Raw genomic sequence first — 20,069 nt, forward strand, 5'->3', positions numbered from 1 at the left:
ATCGATGAAATCGTTCAATAATTGAGGCATTGAGAATAAAAAGGGACTAACGCACGTTGAAAAAAAATTATTTTTTACTATTTCATATGATTAGTACAGCCTATTGGAATACATTATTCCTAGTAACTCAATTTCGCGAATAATGTGGGTTAGTCCGCTTTGCTCTCAATTAGTGTTCCTGATTTCTCCATATTTTTTGTTCCTCGAGAAATCAGAAATGGGATCATATTTCTTGAGAATTCTCGAGAGTTCTCGAGAAATTGAAAAGAATATTGCAAAAATTATATTTTTGGAATAATGTTGATAATATTTATCATAAACACAAGAAAACTTTAACTAAATTCCTGTCTAATTTATACAAAACTTGTGCAAATGAAAAAAATAGATATTAAATATAATTGGTAAATTTATTTATATAATACAAAATTTGTATAAAGCGAAACTTTGGTTTTAAAATTTATTTTTAAATAGTTCAATGCGTCTAATGCAGCATCAGCGAATCTATTTCTTTTTTGTGGCAAAATCTGTTACTGTTATATTTTCACGTTTTATATATATCTATCTTGGCTGTTAAATGAAAAATGTGTCTTTTGATCCTTTTGGAAGAAATTCTGGATCATGCAAAAATTTTATACGAGATACAATAGTCTTATCTCCTCTTTTCTATATTTCTTCTTTAATAGCCACAAGAAACTCAATAGGTACTTAATTCAGCATACAATTTTTCTAAAATTTTAAATAAGAATTTAAGAGCACCTTCAGCAGTTAATAATATCGAATCTTCTGTACTGTGATTTTCTATGGGAATTCATATAGGATCTACTGTTATTAATAAAATGCATTATAAATTGTGGTAGATGTGTTTATACGTTCGCGATTAATACGTAATACATTCATTTACGAAAATGAATAAGATTTATAATATTTTCCCTAAAAATTATAGTATTTCTCAAGAAATAACAAATAAGCAATTATAAAATTTCTCGAAAAATTCTCGAGAAGCAACACTACTCTCAATGCCTCAATTCATCCTCGCAACGAAACCCTGCCAATTCCAGTAGTTCAGTGCAATATTTAACTTGCATTGATACAATTTTCGTATAATACATTAAAGTCCGCGGAAGTTACCCATCCGCTCAGAGAATAACTCGCGGCGGACGACGCTGTTATCGTTCGCAGATCATTCTTCCATTGCCGAAGAACTGTCCCAAGGACATCTACGACCTGATGCGCGAGTGCTGGCAGAGGAACGACGTGGACCGGCCGTGTTTCCGCGAGATCCATCTATTTCTCCAACGAAAGAATCTCGGCTACAAGCACGGGGACTCGAACGACACCTGATACAGAGAACTAGAAGGCTGGAACCTGATCCGGCTTTCTATGATAGGCGAGCTAAACGGGAATTGGTGGCACAGCCCCTTGACGACCAAGCTGCACCAAGTCAGACCAAGTTAGTACATACGGTGACCGATCGTTCCGGGCGGCGATCCGTGAATCGTCGCGGATGAAAGGTAAATCGGTGGTTATCCCGTGACTGTCGAGCTGACTCCCGCTGGGAGGCCGACCAATTCGTTCCCCGTTTTTCGTTGGCAATTAGACGACATATCTGAGATCGGCTCCGAGAGGACTTGACACTGAATTCTCGATCGTTGGTTCGCTACTACGACCTGCTACTCTCTCGCGATGATTCTCGGTAAACTAATTCAATATCGATCGAATAAGAGAAGTTTCACGGCCACTTGGCCGCTAGAATCGAGGCCAATTGGATTTAAGAAGTTCGAGAGCCCGAGTTCCTTCGAATGTTTGCTTCGAAAACAGTCGCGGTTCGATTGTTTCCCGGGGAAGAGGTAGCGGCTATAATTAGTCTGTTAAGCACCTTTCTATCGGCGAGTGGCAGCAAGGGTCGCGGCAATAATCGGGGGTGGAAACGGATTTGCACGGCGATTCGATACGAAATGGAACGTTCCTAGCGCGGGCCAAATAGACAATGAGCTCGTTCGATGACTCGCACGTACCTACGCGGTTCTGAAATTGATACTGTCGGCAAACACGTTCGCAGTGCCCACCACCGCGGCACTTGTATCACGTTCGAAATACACGTGGCCTGGACCTCGAAAATCGCGGGCGACAGGTTTTTCTAGGGGTGACGAATGTTCTTCAGCAGCCCTCCTCCGCGGTGAACACTTGTTTCCAATGATTTTGGGTGCTACGAAGTTGAGGGCAGAGATGTAATACGAATAACGGTGTAAAATTGATATAGATGAGAACAACTCGATTCCCTAAATCAGTAACTGTGATTGCTGCCTGGTCTTTCAATACCTGCAGAGATCGGACACTCGTATAATAACGGTTTGAGTTTAACGCGATTCAGAAGCGATGCAAGCAGCTACAAAAGCCTTGGCAGCTAGTCAAAACTATTCGTTACGTTCAAAGGACAGGGCCGAAATTGCCACGCGCGATCCTCCTTTTTGTAAAATTTTAATTAACCGCCGCTGACGAAGAGGAAATTCAGCGGGTACAAGCGGGCTTTGTATCGGAGAAGTTCTGGGGCGCGTCAGAACTTAGGGTTGTCGATTAAGTTCGATGGCGAGGCGTCCGCTGGGGCCGTATCCTGTGACGGGGCAGGTTTATCGAGCAAGGAAAAAGAGAAGAATGGGAAAGTGGGGAGGAAGGAATTCCTGGAGCCGCGGGCTTGCGTTAAGTTCCCTAAAACTACTAATAAGCTTAAGGATGCGCTTTAGCCGAAGTGCATAAATGTTTGACAATACCACTAGAGGTTGCAGTATAAAATTCGTATATACATAATAGCGTGTAAAGAATGTTAAAGGATTAACCGATAGACATGAATTATATATTAGCGACGTCGTTTTAAGGCTTCGAATTCCTCTCGGCGGTCGGGCGGCCGTTTTGCACTCGTTACGCCTATCGATTCGCGGAACTTGGTCGCCGTACCGAGAATCGAATCCGACAAAACCGCCAGTCGGATGCAACGTGATTCGACCTGGGCCCGGGGGAAAGGGGATGGGACGTAGCAGGAGAAGCTCGTGTGACCTGAAGTTAAGTTTATAGGAAGGAATAGACACGGTCCATTTACCCGCTGGATGTTCTCGTTTGCTTCTACCTCGGACGAATTTTTGCCCCCGGAAGATCGACGGCTGCCCCGAAGATTGCTTTCGCGGATAATCGAACATCGATTCTCGTTTTCATTGGGATCAACGTGGCTGTGCGTTCGGTCACGTCGCTGGAGGAGCTTGTCCATTACTTGATCCCGAATTGAACGACAGTACAGAAATTATCCCTTTCTCGTGGCAAATAATTAAAATTGAAGGGAAATTAATATACAGTCGCATCGGACAGTAAGTTGGCACTCTTTAAAATCGCATACCTTCTTTAAAATTGGTCCAAACGACTTGAGTATTTTTTTTTTAAAACGACGAAACACGTCACCTAGAAAATTAATTCCTCTAGCTTCTAAAAAAAACTCAAGTTGTTTGGACGAATTTTAAAAAAGTTATGCGATTTAAAAGAGTGTCAACTTACTTTCCGATGCGACTGTGGTTGACTCGCTTCATTGTGATCGAGATGGCATATTTACCGTGTCGAATACATATCATTAAAATCTGCAAGAGCCAGCTACCGTTTGAGTTCCGCAACATTTTCTCGCGTTTCGGAGGAAATAGATAGCAGACGTAGATACGTGTACGTGGCGGATGAATATTCATCGGGTGTGGACCGTGGTCAGCGTGGAACAATGAGAAACTTATAATTGTTAGAGTGGATCGTGTCGTCTAGAGGGCGACGGTAAAACAATGCGTTGTTCTGGAATTTATAGCGTTACTCAACCAGACAGTCACCCCCATGATCTGTGAAATATAAATCGCCGTAGGAAGCGTGAGTGATAAACGTGCGCGCGACTGGAAGTAGTCCGGCGAGAGGGCAATCGACTCGTCGATAATTTGCCCATCGTTTCGTATAAAGAATCGGGGGTAATTCGATTTAACGAGTAATCGAGTGCCGGCTTTAATTGAACATACCGGCAGATATCGTATAATAGCTCGCCCTTTTGCGGGACTACGTTCGTCGTTGCCGAAATTAATTGTGAGGTTTCAATTTTGAATATGAAAAGTCTACGATATTGTCTATGACGCGACGTTGGTAACTTAATATAACATTAAACTAAGATCGATAACGGTAAGGAATACTGCCACTCTATTAGGGAATCTACGATGTCGAGTGAGAGAATTTCATTTGGATCCCGTCTCTCGAACAGAGTGACGATGGATTATTCGCGTTAATTCGTGACGAGCGTTATACTATCACGGGAAACAATAAGGAAAACAATAAGGGGCGAGAGAGAGAGAGAGAGAGAGAGAGAGAGAGAGAGAGAGAGGAAGAGAAATCACGGTCGATCGTGCAGAACTCGGCGAGTCGCGTTGGATCGGTGTACATACATATCCATATTGATGAGCTTAATGAAATATTACTGGTGGCAATTTTGGCCGACTTTACGGACGTCTTCTGCGCGATCGAACGGAGTGGAAGTATGCACACAGTCCTTCCTACAAGTGGAAATGAAATGAAGTGCGTTCTCTGGCGCGACATGTCGTCGATGATAGTGCAAAACCGCGTATGAGCAGTTTGTAAATACCGCGGATCTGCATTTTACCGATTTTACAGGAGGAAGAGAAAACTTAGTATTTCAGCCATTTTAAGGGGGTAAACTTGTAATAAATACTAACATCAATTCATCATAGAAATGCTTAATTTCTGTGTAAAGTCAGTTTCACGCACGAAACGTGCCGCCACTTCACCTGATTCCTCTGTAAATGCGCGGTTTTGTCGCCGACTTGCTAAGAGAGACAGATTCACGGTATCCTTGAACCTGCTGGTTCCGTTGGTAAAAAGGCGGCTTCCTACTGGCTATTTCACATGGCGTGACTTTTAAAGAAAAGCGAACAACGTTTGGCAACCGCGGGCGCGAAATCTGAATTTAAAATACTTTTGCAGATACGCGGTATTTACAAACTGCTCATACGCGGTTTTGCGCTATCATCGACGGTATCGCGTTCTAATAAGAAAGAGCAAATAGCATTTCGCGCATTCTCATTGGAATTATAAATAGGATCGTTACCTTCGGTAAATTCGTTGAAATGTTATCCGTTCCGCCAATTAATTTGCTCGCTTGCAAATTCGGACGAATTTATGACGCCTACTATCAAATTCACGTTCGATCAATGTGATAGGGATAAGCGAGCTCCTTTGGCATAGTTAATTATCGACATTGATGTTGTTAATTAATTAGGAGAAACGAATGTGAATATTTAAGAGTCGAATATCGTATCATTGACATATCATTCGTTCGACGGGAATAATTTAATCCTATTCAAGGGGAACGTGAAAAATACGAGGATATCGATACGAGCTACATATCCCCATACTGGGATTTGAAGGATATAATATACGAGGAATTTTATTATGTAGTAAATATCGCGAAATCCAACACGCCGGGCATATTTCGTTTTTCTCGCAAAATGTTTCTCTTTGTAGGAAGAATCCCTACAGTGTGAGCCGAATGCCTGAAAGTGAGCGAGAGAGTGAAGAGACAGAGAGAGAGAGAGAGAGAGAGAGAGAGAGAGAGAGAAGAAAACAGGGAGAGAAATAAATATATATAAAAATATATATATATATATATATATATCATAAATCGTTGAACATCAAGCGGCGAAGAGAATTCATTGGACTAAACGATTCCATCGTTGCGATAATTCTTACGAGTCGTGAGAAACACTTTGTACAGTTTGTAATAACGGAAACCGCGAGTATAAGTACGTGGTGTAATTCATTCATTCACCGAAAAGAAATGGTTAATTAATTGTTATTAGGGCGCCTTTTGGTTTTCAAAGACGACGAGGTCGGTTATAAAACAGGGTTTAACGTTTCACGATACCGTTCGACCCCTCTGAGCCTAACAAACGGAGTTCCGCTTCATCACTTTTATCTTGAATTTCATTTTAACTGAAACACATGAGGCACAATAAGATCTACGAAGATTTTTAACCCTTTTGCACCGGCACCTGGATCTCGTTGAAGGAGAAATATCCCGTTTTCTTTTTATTGTTAAAAATCGTTAAAATCTTTATATTTTTACGTAAAAAAAATTCTTCTTTCTTTTTAATATTTTCAGTGGTTTTCAACTTTCTTCAATGAATAAAACTATTCTAAATCTTAATCTGGTGCAGACAGCGCTAAAGGGTTAATAACATTCTTCGATTTCTGTAACAGAGCTATTTCCTTTCGAAATTAATTCATCTTCTCGCTCAATTAGGATTGCCACCTTTCTGACTTTCAACGGAAAATTTAGTTCTTGGCCGTTCATTTCTGTTCTCCGCTTAGAGCCATCACTGTTTGCTTTTCACAGGGTGACTTTGAGCTTTAAAATATGTTAACGGTTCCGCGTGCATTCCTCCAGCGTTGGCACCTTCGATATTCCAACGAATATCCAGTTTTTGTGACGCAAAAAGATGGCAGTCCTAGGCTCGACGCGAAGCAGGAGGCTGCAGGTTGCAATACCCAGGATTCGTAGTGCTGGGTTCTCAAAGGGACCTCGTTTCCCCGTTTCTTTTCCGGAAGAATTCGAGGGGTTCCCCCGGTATCGAGCATATGGTTTTTTGCTTTCACCACCTGAAAAACCGATCCCCGTCGTTCCTTTGGTAAACGAAGCTTCCTTTTCCGCGTGTATTTACGCAACGGGAATGTTCGGGTTTCGTCGGACCGTCGGTCGCAAACAAAAGTCGTGAACACGGAAGTGTCGCGTACACGAGGGAATTCCGCCGTTTGCCGATGGAATTTAATATCCGCTGCCTTCGTTATGAAACACGATCGCGGTTTTTCTCCACCCTTTTCCCAGCGGCCGTGCACGCGCGCGCCGCCGACCGAGCTTTCGCTTTTTGCAGCCCGAGAGCGGACCGCAGAAGCGAAACATCCGAATCGATATCTACATCCGTGAGTTGCCTGACGAATTTTCACCAACAGCAATAAACCATGTATCAAGCGTCTGCCACTGAAGACCCTTTTCCGTGGAATCTATCCCACGCTGATTAAGAAATTCCCCGCGCTGTGAATTTCGCATCAAAGGAGCCAATAAACACTAGACCCGCGGAATTATCAACCTGCGCGTGGCATTTAATCAAAGAAATCTAATCAACGGAGATCGAAGGAAGCTGAAATAACTAAATACAACGCCTCCCCATTAGGATGGTTCCGTGGCAAGGAAAACGGGTAGCTGGTTGTTCAGTTCAGATTTTCCTAACTTCCGCACACTTCCCCAACAGTGCCGCCTCGAAACTTCGAATGATACAGGATCCACCTTGAAGGGCGTTCGTTCTCAAAGCTCTAGATGTACCTAGACCCTTCTTCGAAAGATGAGGAACATAGCCTCCTTCTCTGCTTGTCGCTGTTCGTGAGAATTCGCTGGCGAAGGCGGAGGAACGCGGCCGAGCATCGTTTAGGCAAATACACGTCGCGGATTCGTGGTCCCGCGTATGACACGACGCAACTGCCAATCTCCGCGTGCAAATATAAACACGGCGAAATGGGTTGCAAATAAGCTGGCCGCGCACGGCCGCAGGTACGGGGCCGGTTATCTATTGTTATCGGCGAGCGTATTGACTATGGTGCGTGGTTGGCACTCGGAACACCTTCGACCTATCCCTGTATAAATGTCACACAGAGGCACACGTGTATTTAATACGTTTGTACATAGCGATTCGTTTTCAATAAATACTCAGCGCTTCGACTTTTATACCTGTTGTCCTCCCTTCTGACCCTAAACCTGCTGGGGGCGCGCGGCGACCATTCACGTGCGCCCTGGCAACAAGAAGACAACGTGGCACGCGACTACTGTCTTCTCTGACTAATTCTATATCATTTGAGCGCTCGTGCTTCTTTCGTTTGGTTTGCTTTTACTCGGACTGTGTGCCATTTCGGAGGTTTAGACGGGGAATGTTCCAGCGAGCCGAGTCTTCTGGGAGAATCCTACGGAGGGAACGTCGCAGTTGTGCGGATGGGAGGTAAGTCAGTATTAAATTGTATGGTACTTCGTTTTCTGGATTTCAGATGCTTGTTATTTAATTTAGACCACGTAGTTGTGGGTCTGTGGTTATTTATTAAGTTAAAAGATCGGTCATTTTCGGCTGAACATAGCACAGCTACCTTGGATGACTGTTATCACGTTTAGCTGACAAGTTGTAACAAGTGACAAAATTCTAAATTCCTGTCGATAGCGGATAGTTTTTTGTTCCCCGTCAGATTTTAATCAAATATAATCCCATGAGTTTTATTCGTTATATGCTCCGGATTCCTATGCGAAACAATTGTCAGGCGTCAACGTTCAATCGCCATCGGGTCAATTAAGGGTCGAAATAAAATACCGATTTCTCTCGAAAGAGGGATTGATTTAAAACAAAACCCGGATACGGCGCAAATAGGAATCAAGTAATCCAGAATCCGCTTACAGGCGAATCAAATAGCTGATACACGAGTTTATAAAACTAAAGCTTTTTGCGAGGAATTTCGCAGTAATAGTCGCAAAAAAATTTCATTTGCAGCTGTCCTCGTTTTTCAATCAAACGCGCCATACCTTCATCGAGCTAATCGGTAACGCCGGCTGAAAAACGAATTTCCGTAAACCGTATCCGTGAAAAATTGTTCTCTGTGCCGATGGAGTATAGAAAGTTTAAGGAATCAGCCACTGTAGCGACAACTGCAATTGGTAAAAACAATCTACATGTTAGAACTACCAAATGTTTATGAAAATTTAGCTTCCAATGTCAACTGACATTTTATATTTCAAGCTGCGTCTATGCTGCAGCTAAGCTGACAGTAGGTATATTATTAGTGTTTTATTACATACAGATTAATAACATTTCAACAACTGGTCAATCTTCGCACACAGCGACGCGCTCAGCAAATGCAACAGACGCGTTAGTGGGGACTATCCTTTCTGTGGCTCTGAGCAACAATTATTGACTTTCTTCCATCTATAATAATAAATGCTACATTGAAAATAGACCTCCCCGACTCACAGTGTCGCGGCACGTGTTCAAAAAGCAAAAATTTGAGTTTTTAAATTTTGTATTTCATTTCATGGAATTAATAGTAAACAGTCCAGCGATATAAGAGCATCATAGCTTAGTAACATAAATAACGGCTTTAATGTTAGCAATTGCATTCAAAGTCGAATAACGAAACGCAAGCTGCTACAGACTACACGTAGGAAATATTTACCCACTGCATTTTTATTGTATTTATAAGTTTTCTTTTCTTTTCTTTTTAATTAACCAACATATACCCTTTATTCGTTTTATTAATTAAAAGTCTTTCATTTAAATATATGGATACGTGCCAGTGACTCAAATTATTACTTTTGTGTCGCATTTTCGAAATTCTGGAGAGAATTAAAAAAACGAAACGTATCGGTTCTTTCATTTTTTTTACTACACTTAGTTCCTTTTATGCCCTTTAATTTGGTATAAATTTTATCCGCTCCTGAGTGCTCCCACTTAAGAAATAATACACATTCTTATGAATTCGTTTTATTAAACGAAAAAACTAGACAAATCTGTGCTCGAATATTTATTTTTAAAAGACATTGAGCTTTGAATTCCTTCAGATTCAACTGATAGCGATGAGGATATTTAATACGAACGAATAATTTAAAATTTATTATCAATACGAATTATTTAAAAAAATAATTTTATTTTTTATAATTTGTCTCATATGTTTGTTATTAATTTGTGTTTAAATGTATTTTAAAAATATATACTTTATTTGTTTTACTTTTATTATGTTCAAAACTGTTTTATGTTAAAAATTAATTTTTTGTGTATAAATATGATTAACATATCAATTACATGTAAATAACTGTATCTTAATGGAAAATTGATTTTCGATTTGTTTTCTCATATAACTGTGGGACTGGGCTAAACAGAAATCTAAACCGTTAGCTGTGTCCAAAGCGACAGCAGGTAGTGTTCCACAAAACGCTTAATGGGAATGAAAATAACGATCGATTCCCAGCCACGACAGTTCCCGCGTGGTTTCGCGTTACTTAGCCACCGTGGACGTGTCTCTCGATGCGTGTGCGACACGAACACCGTAGCTGCTCCTTCGAACGGTCATTATCGACGCGCTATCTCGATGGATATGTACGATGTGACCGAGCATCGGATAAAGCTAAGGGCAGAGAGAGGTAAGGGAGCGTGGAGTGTGCTACGCTAAAAGGGAAAGAGAGGAAAGACGGAGGAAGAGGGTTGTGTATTGCGTGCCCTTCATGACCCTGCTGCAAGGGAAGCCGAAGGGTGAGATACAGGGGTGGGGTCACGACTGCGACGCTAATCCGATGTGAAACACTCTCTTGACCCTGCTGCCACTCGAATTTTCCGCGAGGTTACCTACACCAGTAGCTGGTCACCTTTATTTTCGAGTATTCTCGTTCATTAACGAGGTGCTTCTACAATTTATCATCGTTTGAACACGGTAGAATAAAAATACGAAGATAAAGGGGTTGTCTGTTCGGAAAGGACCATCTTCAACGAACGATTTACATTTCGCGCAAAGTCTGTGTCAACGCGTCCACGAACTCGGCGGGAAGAAAGTCAGAGGGTTGAATGTGCCGAGGGTTGGATTCGGGTATAACACGTTAATCCTTCGGGACACGTTTCACGGTATCCTACCTAATCCTTCTATCGAGAGAAATTAGCATTCAAGGGTAGGCATTCGTTTCGAGGTGAAATACGACGTTCCATTTTTTTTTTCACATCGCTTTGAAGTAATAAATCTGAGTGTGGAACGAGATCCCGAAAAAATCTTGAGGATGAACGGAATCTTACCTGTCTGTAACTGCATCTATTCTTGGAAGATTCTACATAATAGAACACTTGAATCAAATATTGAACCGCGATTAAAAGGCAACGCGCTCGAAGATGATTACGAAAATTGCAAGTGTTGTAAGAAAATTATTCATTACATTTCTATTTCAGCCAGTAGAGAACTGGTAATAATTTATACAATTATCGATTAGCTACGTGCCGGTATTAATTGCCTGTAATTGAATTCGTTGTTAATGCAATAGAATCATTGCCAAATTACATAGAACTCGACTGGTGAGGCTAATTAATTTTGATTAATTCCAAATATTATTCTCCTGCTACTGGAGTCATATGGAACAAGATAGTTCGCCGTAGTTAGAAATGTTTGGCATGGTTTACTGAATTCCAGAGACCAGAACTGTTATAATCTAAATTTTAAAAGTTGTGGCTTAAGAATTAATATCTCTCTGTATTTTGGTTATGCATAACCATTATTCTCGACGAAAATATTTTTTGGTCACTAATAACTGTTATTTACGACGGAAATAATTGTTTTCGGTCACTAGTAACTGTTATTGACGACGGAAATTGTTTTCGGTTACGAATAACCATTATCTATGACCAGAATTTTTTTTCGGTTACGAATAATCATTATCGATGACCAGAATTTTTTTTCGGTTACGAATAACCATTATCGGTGACCACAATTTTTTTTTTGGTTACGATATAACCAATGTCTATTGCGGGATTTTTTTTTGGTTACGGTATAACCAATATATCTTGCGGGAATTTTTTTTTGGTTACGGTATAACCAATATGTTTTGCGGGAATTTTTTTTTGGTTACAGTATAACTAATATATCTTGCAGGATTTTTTTTTGGTTGCGGTATAACCAATATATCTCGCGGGAATTTTTTTTGGTTACGGTATAACCAATATGAATTAAGGAATTTTTTTTCGGTTACGGTATAACTATTGTACTACAGAATATCTGTTGTCTAGTAGGACAATAAGGTACGTATGTGCCCACAATTATAATAAAAGTATGGGTAACGTGAAACGAACACGCGAGCGAACCTATGTCCGAGATTTTTTCGTTAAGTTTCCCGTTCGCGTGGAATGTCGCGTTAATTCAGCTTGTAACGCGTGGAAAACATTTTTATCCGGCTACGCAAATCGGGGATACAAATAATATTGTTTTCCTGCGAAATACCTTGCTCGCGAGCCAATCATTATTTCCTAAAGCAAAGGACGTTAAAACGTTATGCAAAATCGTACGCATGCTTATTACTCTGATTAGAATAATTTGTAGGGCAGGTTTCTGGATAAGAGTAGGGAGTGAAATAAATATTAAGAAGGAAAGAAATATGGTGCATGCAATACAGCTGTATATTTATAGTCTTACAGAAATACATTGAATGGCCAGCTTACACAGCACGCTGAAGTTTCTAAATTATTTCCGAGCCGGGCGAAGGAAATTTCAGACTGCTCCGATTAATTTTTGCATCTCAATTTCTAGGAGAAGCGAGAGGTCTAAAAATACAGAAGGTAAACCGAAATTATTGTCGAATCTCAGGTGCCAGCCGCGGTGTCAATTTGAAAAGGATATTTTTATTACAGCGCCGTCCAACTACCGCAAATATTGAATTTCGCGTTGCCCCCTTCAAATCGCGACAGAGATTGAGCCCATTATACGTCAGAAATCTCGTCCTTTTGTGATTGAACATTATTTGTCGCTCAGGTGCCCCGCGAGTAAAACCATCGCTGCAGAGGCAGATCGTCGGCCCCCATCTTTACCAGACAAAATCGATAATCAGTGCACCAGCTTTTGCCGCGAGAAGCGTACTAACATACTACTTGCTGGCTTTTCTAATTGATTTGCATTTAATGTCAGATGACACTCTCGTTACATTTATTTTCACGCTGGCTGCCTCTGCAAGCTTCCTTTAGCCTCCTGAACGCTTCAAATCTTCAGATCCTTCAGCATAGACCTCGTTGAAAGTCTGCAACAAAGATATTGCTGAGAAATGAGGGAATTTTACGGAGATATGACTTTGGACTCTTTCATTTGTTAAAAACGGTTCTATTAACGCGCGGTGAGGAATAAGCTTTCTCTCGCATGAAAAATTTCTGTCAAGTTTATTTATCGCAATGGCGACTTGAATTTTAGATAAATAGGAGGCACCCTTCTGGCGCACATATTTGCAGAAGGAAGTATAAAATCGTGACACTCTGAATGGTAACCCTAAAAAATCCCCATACTTCTCAATGAAGTTCTGAGTGTTCACGCGCGTATGATGGATTCACTCCTGGAATTTAATTGCTAGACTGTGTACAGTCGGGGGGGCAGGGACCACCGTAAATTGGCGTGTCCCGTTCCAGCCTCGTAATTTCGCGTTTGGTGAATATACGAGAGGCATATTTCGACGGGAACCGGTAGATCCCTAACTGCATTAATCCTTTTAATATGAAAGTAACAACGCCCTGTTCTGCCGCTCACACCTGGTGCTTTGCACGAACGTTGGGGGAGCAGCGAGGAGGACGGAACAAAAGCGAAGGGAAGAAATTATTTATTGCGTGTGGCTTACGGTACCTTTAAAATAGTCCCAGTTAATACCCCCGAGGAGATCGTGTAATAAGTAAAATCGCGATGCCGAGCGAAGGCGGGGCGTTATTTTATGAAATTTCGAAGCCGCTCGTTCGAAGCTCGCACGCAGGCCGTGCGCTTGGGAGGGGGTACGAAAAAAAAAAAAGAGAGACCGTGAAAATGCGAGCTGTGTGTCGAAGAAAAAATTGTTATCGATCGGGCACGGCGAACGCGCACAGGTCTAAATAATAATCGAGTGCGCGCCGTAATGGCTCTCCCTGTTGTTCGTCAAACAGAAGAAACTAATCGATCAATAGTCAATTTACAGATAGAACGGGGCACTCACGTGATTAACCGGCGCGCATTGTTACGTTTCCGTGCCACACGCAAATTGTTTATAGCCGGGTTTCGTAAATTTAATGGACGGTGTGGCTTGTTCCGCCCGACGAGCCGCACAACACTTTTGTTTCAAATAAATCTAAATGATTGTTTTTCATAGCCGAAGGGAACGGGAGTTTTCCCATCATCGCGGGAAATTCACGTTAGTCCGAGAAACAGACCGACGACCATCAACGCACAACAGGTAATACGCAGGACTAGAATGAAATTTGAGTCAAGCTCATTGAAATGAAATACACGTTTGGCTCTCTGACGTTTACTTTTTTAAAATGATGGTAACAGTTCTCCGAAGTGGCTTGCCGTGAATAGATTTCAGGATCAACGCGATGCCTTATGGCACACAAATCTTGACTCCTGTATAGACACGCGAGTTTAACGTTTAAACAAGTCCCAGGGGAAGTTTGAAATAGTTCGGAGTTCAAAATAGTTGCCCGCGAAGTGAAAATGTTTTGGAATCTTCGAGGGCTACCGAGGCTGTTCTCGTTCGAGTGTGCTTATGGTTTCAAACGAATTTACCGCCTCTCCTCTCGAGAGGCTTTTAAAAGCTACGAAGGTTGGAAGATCACAGTAAGAAACCGACAGAGATTTTTCGAATGGTTTCCCGAATCCCTCAGACGCGCCGGGAAATGACGGCGTGAAACGGCCGTGGAAGTCTGAAAGCACGCTGCTATTTACAAGTCTTGCAAATCTGACGTTTACACGAATCCGCGATACGTCGACGAGATGCATCGCGTGTACTCGAGCCAAATAAATAGGTACTTATTAAAAATCCAGGATTCTAAGTAGTTCTTCGTGAACTACTCGTAAGTAGTCGCTCAGAGAAATGTTGAGGTCTTTACGTCGGAAGCTTTAACTTCCCAAAGCAATCGAGCAATCAGGAAGGATATTAATTTATTGCGGACGAAAGAAAGCTTGCAAATTCTTGCCAAAAAATTATTGAAACGTCTCAGAGCGTCCGGATGGCATTTTGCTCTCCCCAAGTGAAGCCGACAGAGGAGAGGCGGTTGAATTTCTTTTTCTTCTGATCAAGGAAGATAATCATCCGGGATATTCTTCAACGTCCCTATTTGAAAGTGGCAAGGTCCGCCTCGTCGAGAGTAATTGAGTCCTTACGAATCCACCTTAACTGCAACGCCTCGCTCCGCGGAAAGAAGCACGAGCAGAATTATTGGATGTTTGCTCGGCGAGGAAGTAGCTTAACGGATGAGGACGTGAGCAGACTTCCGACGGCCGGGAAATAAGCGAAAGACGGCGGAATGTTCTTGTTCGGTGTCGCCCAGCTTGCTATATTTTCCGAACTTTTAAAGGACCGCGGGAATTGTCCCGGGAACGATCGCTGGCTCCACTCGAGTAACGTCCTTTCGTGGTCTGAAATTTCTGGCCCCCGCTGGCCACGTTTCCCGGCGCGAAGCGCATGAATCTGGCACGAAGGTGCGCGTGTGGTTTAATTATGATAACAGAACGGAACTGCGGAGACTATTTCGCGTTTGACGCGAGGTGGTGTTACGCTTTGTGATCCATGAAGGATTTGAAAGAGGGCGTTGATTACTGAGGCAGTGATACAAGTCGACGAATGGTGCTGCAAAGGGAAACTAGAGTAGTGAGCAGTAGCGATCAAGAATCGAAGGCGTGTATTTGAATACTAAGTTTTATTAAGTAAACATATAAGTGTTATTATAGTAAACATATAGGATAAGGTAACTATGGTAATCGACCCAGTTTTCTACCCCAATACGTCTTGAAGCACTTCTTCAATGGGACGATATTTTACGATCGAAGCAAACCCCGTTGTGGATGCAGCTATCGTAACGAATCGAGTCGATGATTGGAAGCTCCCAGGTCGACAGTCGCATTGTTGCTATCGAAAGAGTTCCCGATAAACGTCGCGATGATGCTGACGTTGACTTTGACGGGAACTCTCTATTATCGGGTGGAAAAAGTGCAGGCCCAGAGTAAAGCACACGTATCCTCTTGCCTATCTGTCAAAAATACAGGAACAAAAAGAACGGAAGAGTTTTCGAAGCGGACTAAAGACCGTACGACAGCCACGCCAATTTACACATGTGCCACGACGCCCCATCAAACGTAACGATTTCATCCAAACAGCCCTGGGTTTCTCTGGCCGGCGCAAATTCCAATTAAAATCGGATAAACATTATACGATCGTTTCATCCCCTCAGAGCGACGGGTGGCTTTTCATCGGGCTTTCGCGATATTTTTCACCGATCCACCATTATATCCATGGCTATTCAATTAAACTAATCGATCCGCGGCATAGATTTTTCCCCGGTGAAAATACAAAAAAAAAAAGAAGAAAAAAAAAACCCCCACGGTCCGGCGTCCATTTCCATTTCGCCGATACTTCCGTCCCAGGCCGCTTCGATGGGAGCATCATGCATTATTGATCGAGCCCGATATAAATGCCGGAAGTTGGCTGAACCGGCAGCAAGAAATCCATGCGCCCGAACCCCTTCGAGATGCTTCTCGTTTGGATCGTCGCGCGTCACCTATCCTTCCCATTCGAATTCCGTTTTCCTGCTGGCTATAAGCGAAGCAAAGGGTCATATTGGCTGCTCGAGATTGCTCCTTCAACCCTGAATTAGCTTTCCGATCTTCGCAGCTTCCAATGCCGTGATGTAAAGTAACATAGCGATGTATACGCAGCACTGAAAGCAGCAATTACGTATTGGGTGAAGAAGGATACCTGCAGTAATAATATAACATTCTTTAAGAAGCTCGGACAGCTCGGTTCAAGCAATGTGGTGAACAAATCTCGGCAAACGAAAGATACGACTTTGAATCCCCTTTCTCTAGAACGATGGATTCGTCTGCAGTGAATAGGGATTGTCAATTTTCTGAGACTACAGCAAACCGAAGACCAACAGTCGTAAATGGGAAACTCGGAAACTTGAAAACTCGTCTGTTATCCCGGGAGGATTGGAAGAAATATTCTTCGCTGAAGCTTGCATCGAGGTTACTATACGCGCATGATGGATGCGTCGGAGATTACGCTCTAAGGGGGGAGCGTTCTTTGCGCTGCTGGTAACGGTGGGAATAATTGCAAGCAGGGAAGCTGGTTGTTCGGGTTGATCAAACCCGATGCTCATTGATCACATCTGATAGGAATATTCCGAAACTCCGAATGCATTCCGTTGAAATAAATGTTATTTACTTTGATAAATTGATCCCGAAGGTAATATCGCTTGTATGATGTAGTTAACTGGCATTTGTTTAGCAATGAAGTTAAAATCTTCTAGAACAGAGGTTTTCATCATTTATATTGCCCCGAAGTGCAATAATGGCGGTAATATTGGTATTTATTAACATGTTGCATCGCTTTAATCCGGGGGGAAATACACGCGAGGATATAAATAGGGTTTAGCGAAGAACGTAAGTGCTCTCCTGTCCCAAATTTTTATGTAGATTCTGTATAAATATTCAATGAACTGTCCTGCGCGCCGTTTCACGTTCAAGCTCTCGTATATTACTCGAACCCCGGTAATTCCTTTTCTTCCTCCATCGCTTCGAAAGCGGCAGGACAGAGAAGAAATGTAGGAAAATAATTCCTAAACGTTTGGTATAATTTGTTGTTCCCTCTGACAAAGAACTTTGCCATTCCTTCCCTGCGCGAAAAGAAATCATGAGGACGTATCGCAGAAAACCGCGAAGCATCGCAGAGAGAGGGCAACTGTCGCAATAACAGGAAACATTAAGCAACTGGAGCCAAAGCATCGTTGTACGCACACCTTTCCCTCCAGCTGACGGCAATCGCGGGGCACAAAAGGCCCCAGGGTTTTCATTGAATTAACACGAATTCTCCCCCGACGAACGTGTCAACGGGAGCCCCGGAGCAAGTCGAACAAACATTCGAAGACGCAAGTTCGCCAAGTGCAAAATAACTTAACGCGCGGCGGAACTTCTGCCAGCGCGATACCGTGTGTTTTATCGCGCCGCTTTGGTAATTTATTCCTGCAGGCCCGTCGTAAATTTAAAGTCGCTGGAGATGAGTGCGCGGAACATATCGAATTTACGATAGCGCATTTACGAGCTCGCTGGAATGCGTCCGTTTCAGCCTCCGTTTATTACGGGGCGGGCGAATTAAAATCGCTAAAGATCCGTCCAATCACTTTGCGCGTGCAGCGCGTAATAATCCGTGTTCATTTGCGCGGAGCGCGTCAAAATTTCATTCACCCCCGACACAATCAAATCGGGGGGAAAGAAATGCGCGAGCCCGTAACGAGCCGCGATACAGAAGAAAACACGCGCGGCCCGTTGATTTTCAATTCACGACGCCGACGGCCCCGAATTCCTTACACGCAAATTAAAAGAGATAATTCCCGGTGAAATAAAAGGGAATGGAGAAGAAATTTCAAAATTTTAGGTACAATAATTCTGGTTTGCTGTTCGGTGGAGGACCACGCGATTTCCGCGATGTGAATTTCGTCGAACGGTGACTAGGGGAGACCGGGGCAAAGTGAACCTCGGGGTAAAATGAGCTTCCTTAATTTATTCTTTACCAACAGAATATATTTACAAATTTTGGTGACGAAATAAATGTCTGTAATACCACAAGGATAATTATGCACATTCAGATATCGAAAAATAGAAATTTATTTAAAAAATTAAAAATGAAGTTTTAGAGACTTCCAATTGGTTTTCTTTTCGATTTAGCTTTTTGGATAAATGAGTCTTAAATGTGTTATTTTAACTCCAAATTTTTTCTGCGTGTTTATAACAAACTTATAAACATACACGTACACGCGTTTGAGTAAACATTAATCCTAACATTATTAAATAATTAATTTCCCACTGAGTACACATTCGGGGCAAAGTGATCGGGGTAAACTGAGCTGCAAAGAAAAGATGCGCGAGTGATGTGCGCAATAACCTATCCTGTTAACTAGCTGGGAAAGCACGCGGCGTGATGGAACAGAATCTAACCTAAAAAAAAACGAAAAATCTGCACAATTTTTGATAACCACGGTTAAAAAAAAAATATCAGAAACTGACGTGCTACACACGTCATCCCAGCGCAAGGGGTTAATAATTATCCATATCCTTAATTAAAACTCGTATTTTATTTCAGCTCATTTTACCCCATATATAAAGTAAAGTGGTCGTTTTGGCATTTTCTTTTCAAGTTGAATTTTAATATACTTTAATTTTATCTTAACTATTGCTATTCGTCATTTATCAATAGTAACGTTCAAATTATATTATAAATCTATTTCCACACATTTTTATTGAAAGGAAAAAATTTTATTCGACTTCAAACTTTTTTCGCGTCACTTTGCCCCGGTCTCCCCTACTTGCCGCGTGCGTCGCCTTAGTTCGTTGATTTATAACCGCACTGAATGTGAACTGCACGCGTGTACAAGTGTTAACCGTGGCGTTTTACAGAGAACAAGCTAATGGCCACCGCATTGGGTTCTCCGTTCCTCCGTTGCCGTTGCGACGACGCGAGCGTCTCCCTCGAACCCGTCCCAGGGCCTGTTTCATTAAGAAATTACCCTAATAGTGGTCATTGAATTTAAATGAAACTCCCGCTGCATGTTGAGGCGAATGCTGTGAATTTTTAAAACCCTTTCCCCGTGGCGCGGACGAAAAAGATACTTTAAATTGACCTTTCATTTTTTGGAAGATCCACCTGCGAGCTCCCGCTAAATTTCATTCCTTCCCTTGCTAACCGAATTCTCGCGGCCGCGGACGGCGTTCTCCACAAAGGGGCGATCTGCGAACTTTACCAGGGGTTCGCCAGGAAATTCTGTAAATTTTAAAGAGGCCAGAATTCGCCGGCAGTGGGGCGATAGTATCAAGACCGGCACAGTTTCTTTTACAACGGCTTTATTAGCTCCCCTAATGAACAGCGCGATGCTGAATAACCAATTTCCCGAGTCACGTCTAATTTATTCCACGCATTCTTAATGCAACTGTACCGCGAGTCAGCGAGCGTATTCGCCGCAATAAGGGCGGTCTGTATTCGTTTATATACGGCCGACCTCCAGGGAAATTATTTCAAGTACTCCTTTCTTGCCCTTGCTTAAGAAGCTGTCGGTCAGGAGAGCGCGCGGCAAGGTAGCGGGTCCGACGACGACCGCCGCTTCGAAGTTTAAACTTTAATCGCAAAAGTGGCCCATCGCGCGGCGAGCTGAGACAAGAGCAACGAAAACGAACCGTCGGTGGGTCGGGGAGGCCGGGGGATAGCGGACGAGTTT

General features: G+C 42.5%; 1 protein-coding gene and 1 long non-coding RNA gene across 6 annotated transcripts in view; one reads left to right on the plus strand and one right to left on the minus strand.

Moving 5' to 3' along the window:
- Window positions 1-7,801, plus strand: part of Ddr (discoidin domain-containing receptor 2) — a 225,705-nt gene extending 217,904 nt beyond the window's left edge. For all 5 annotated transcript variants that reach the window (XM_076826826.1, XM_076826815.1, XM_076826854.1 and 2 more), the window contains one exon: window positions 1,180-7,801. In XM_076826826.1, the coding sequence (XP_076682941.1) occupies window positions 1,180-1,341 (162 nt within the window). In that variant the 3' untranslated portion in view covers window positions 1,342-7,801. The remainder of the gene's footprint in view (window positions 1-1,179) is intronic.
- The window catches only part of LOC143376821 (uncharacterized), an 80,133-nt gene extending 70,958 nt beyond the window's left edge, over window positions 1-9,175 (minus strand). The window contains exon 1 of the long non-coding RNA XR_013087170.1: window positions 9,084-9,175. This is a non-coding gene — a long non-coding RNA (uncharacterized LOC143376821). The remainder of the gene's footprint in view (window positions 1-9,083) is intronic.
- Window positions 9,176-20,069: the final 10,894 nt, after the last annotated feature.

This window comes from Andrena cerasifolii, chromosome 1, assembly GCF_050908995.1.
Source record: "Andrena cerasifolii isolate SP2316 chromosome 1, iyAndCera1_principal, whole genome shotgun sequence".
NCBI classification, from domain to species: domain Eukaryota; kingdom Metazoa; phylum Arthropoda; class Insecta; order Hymenoptera; family Andrenidae; genus Andrena; species Andrena cerasifolii.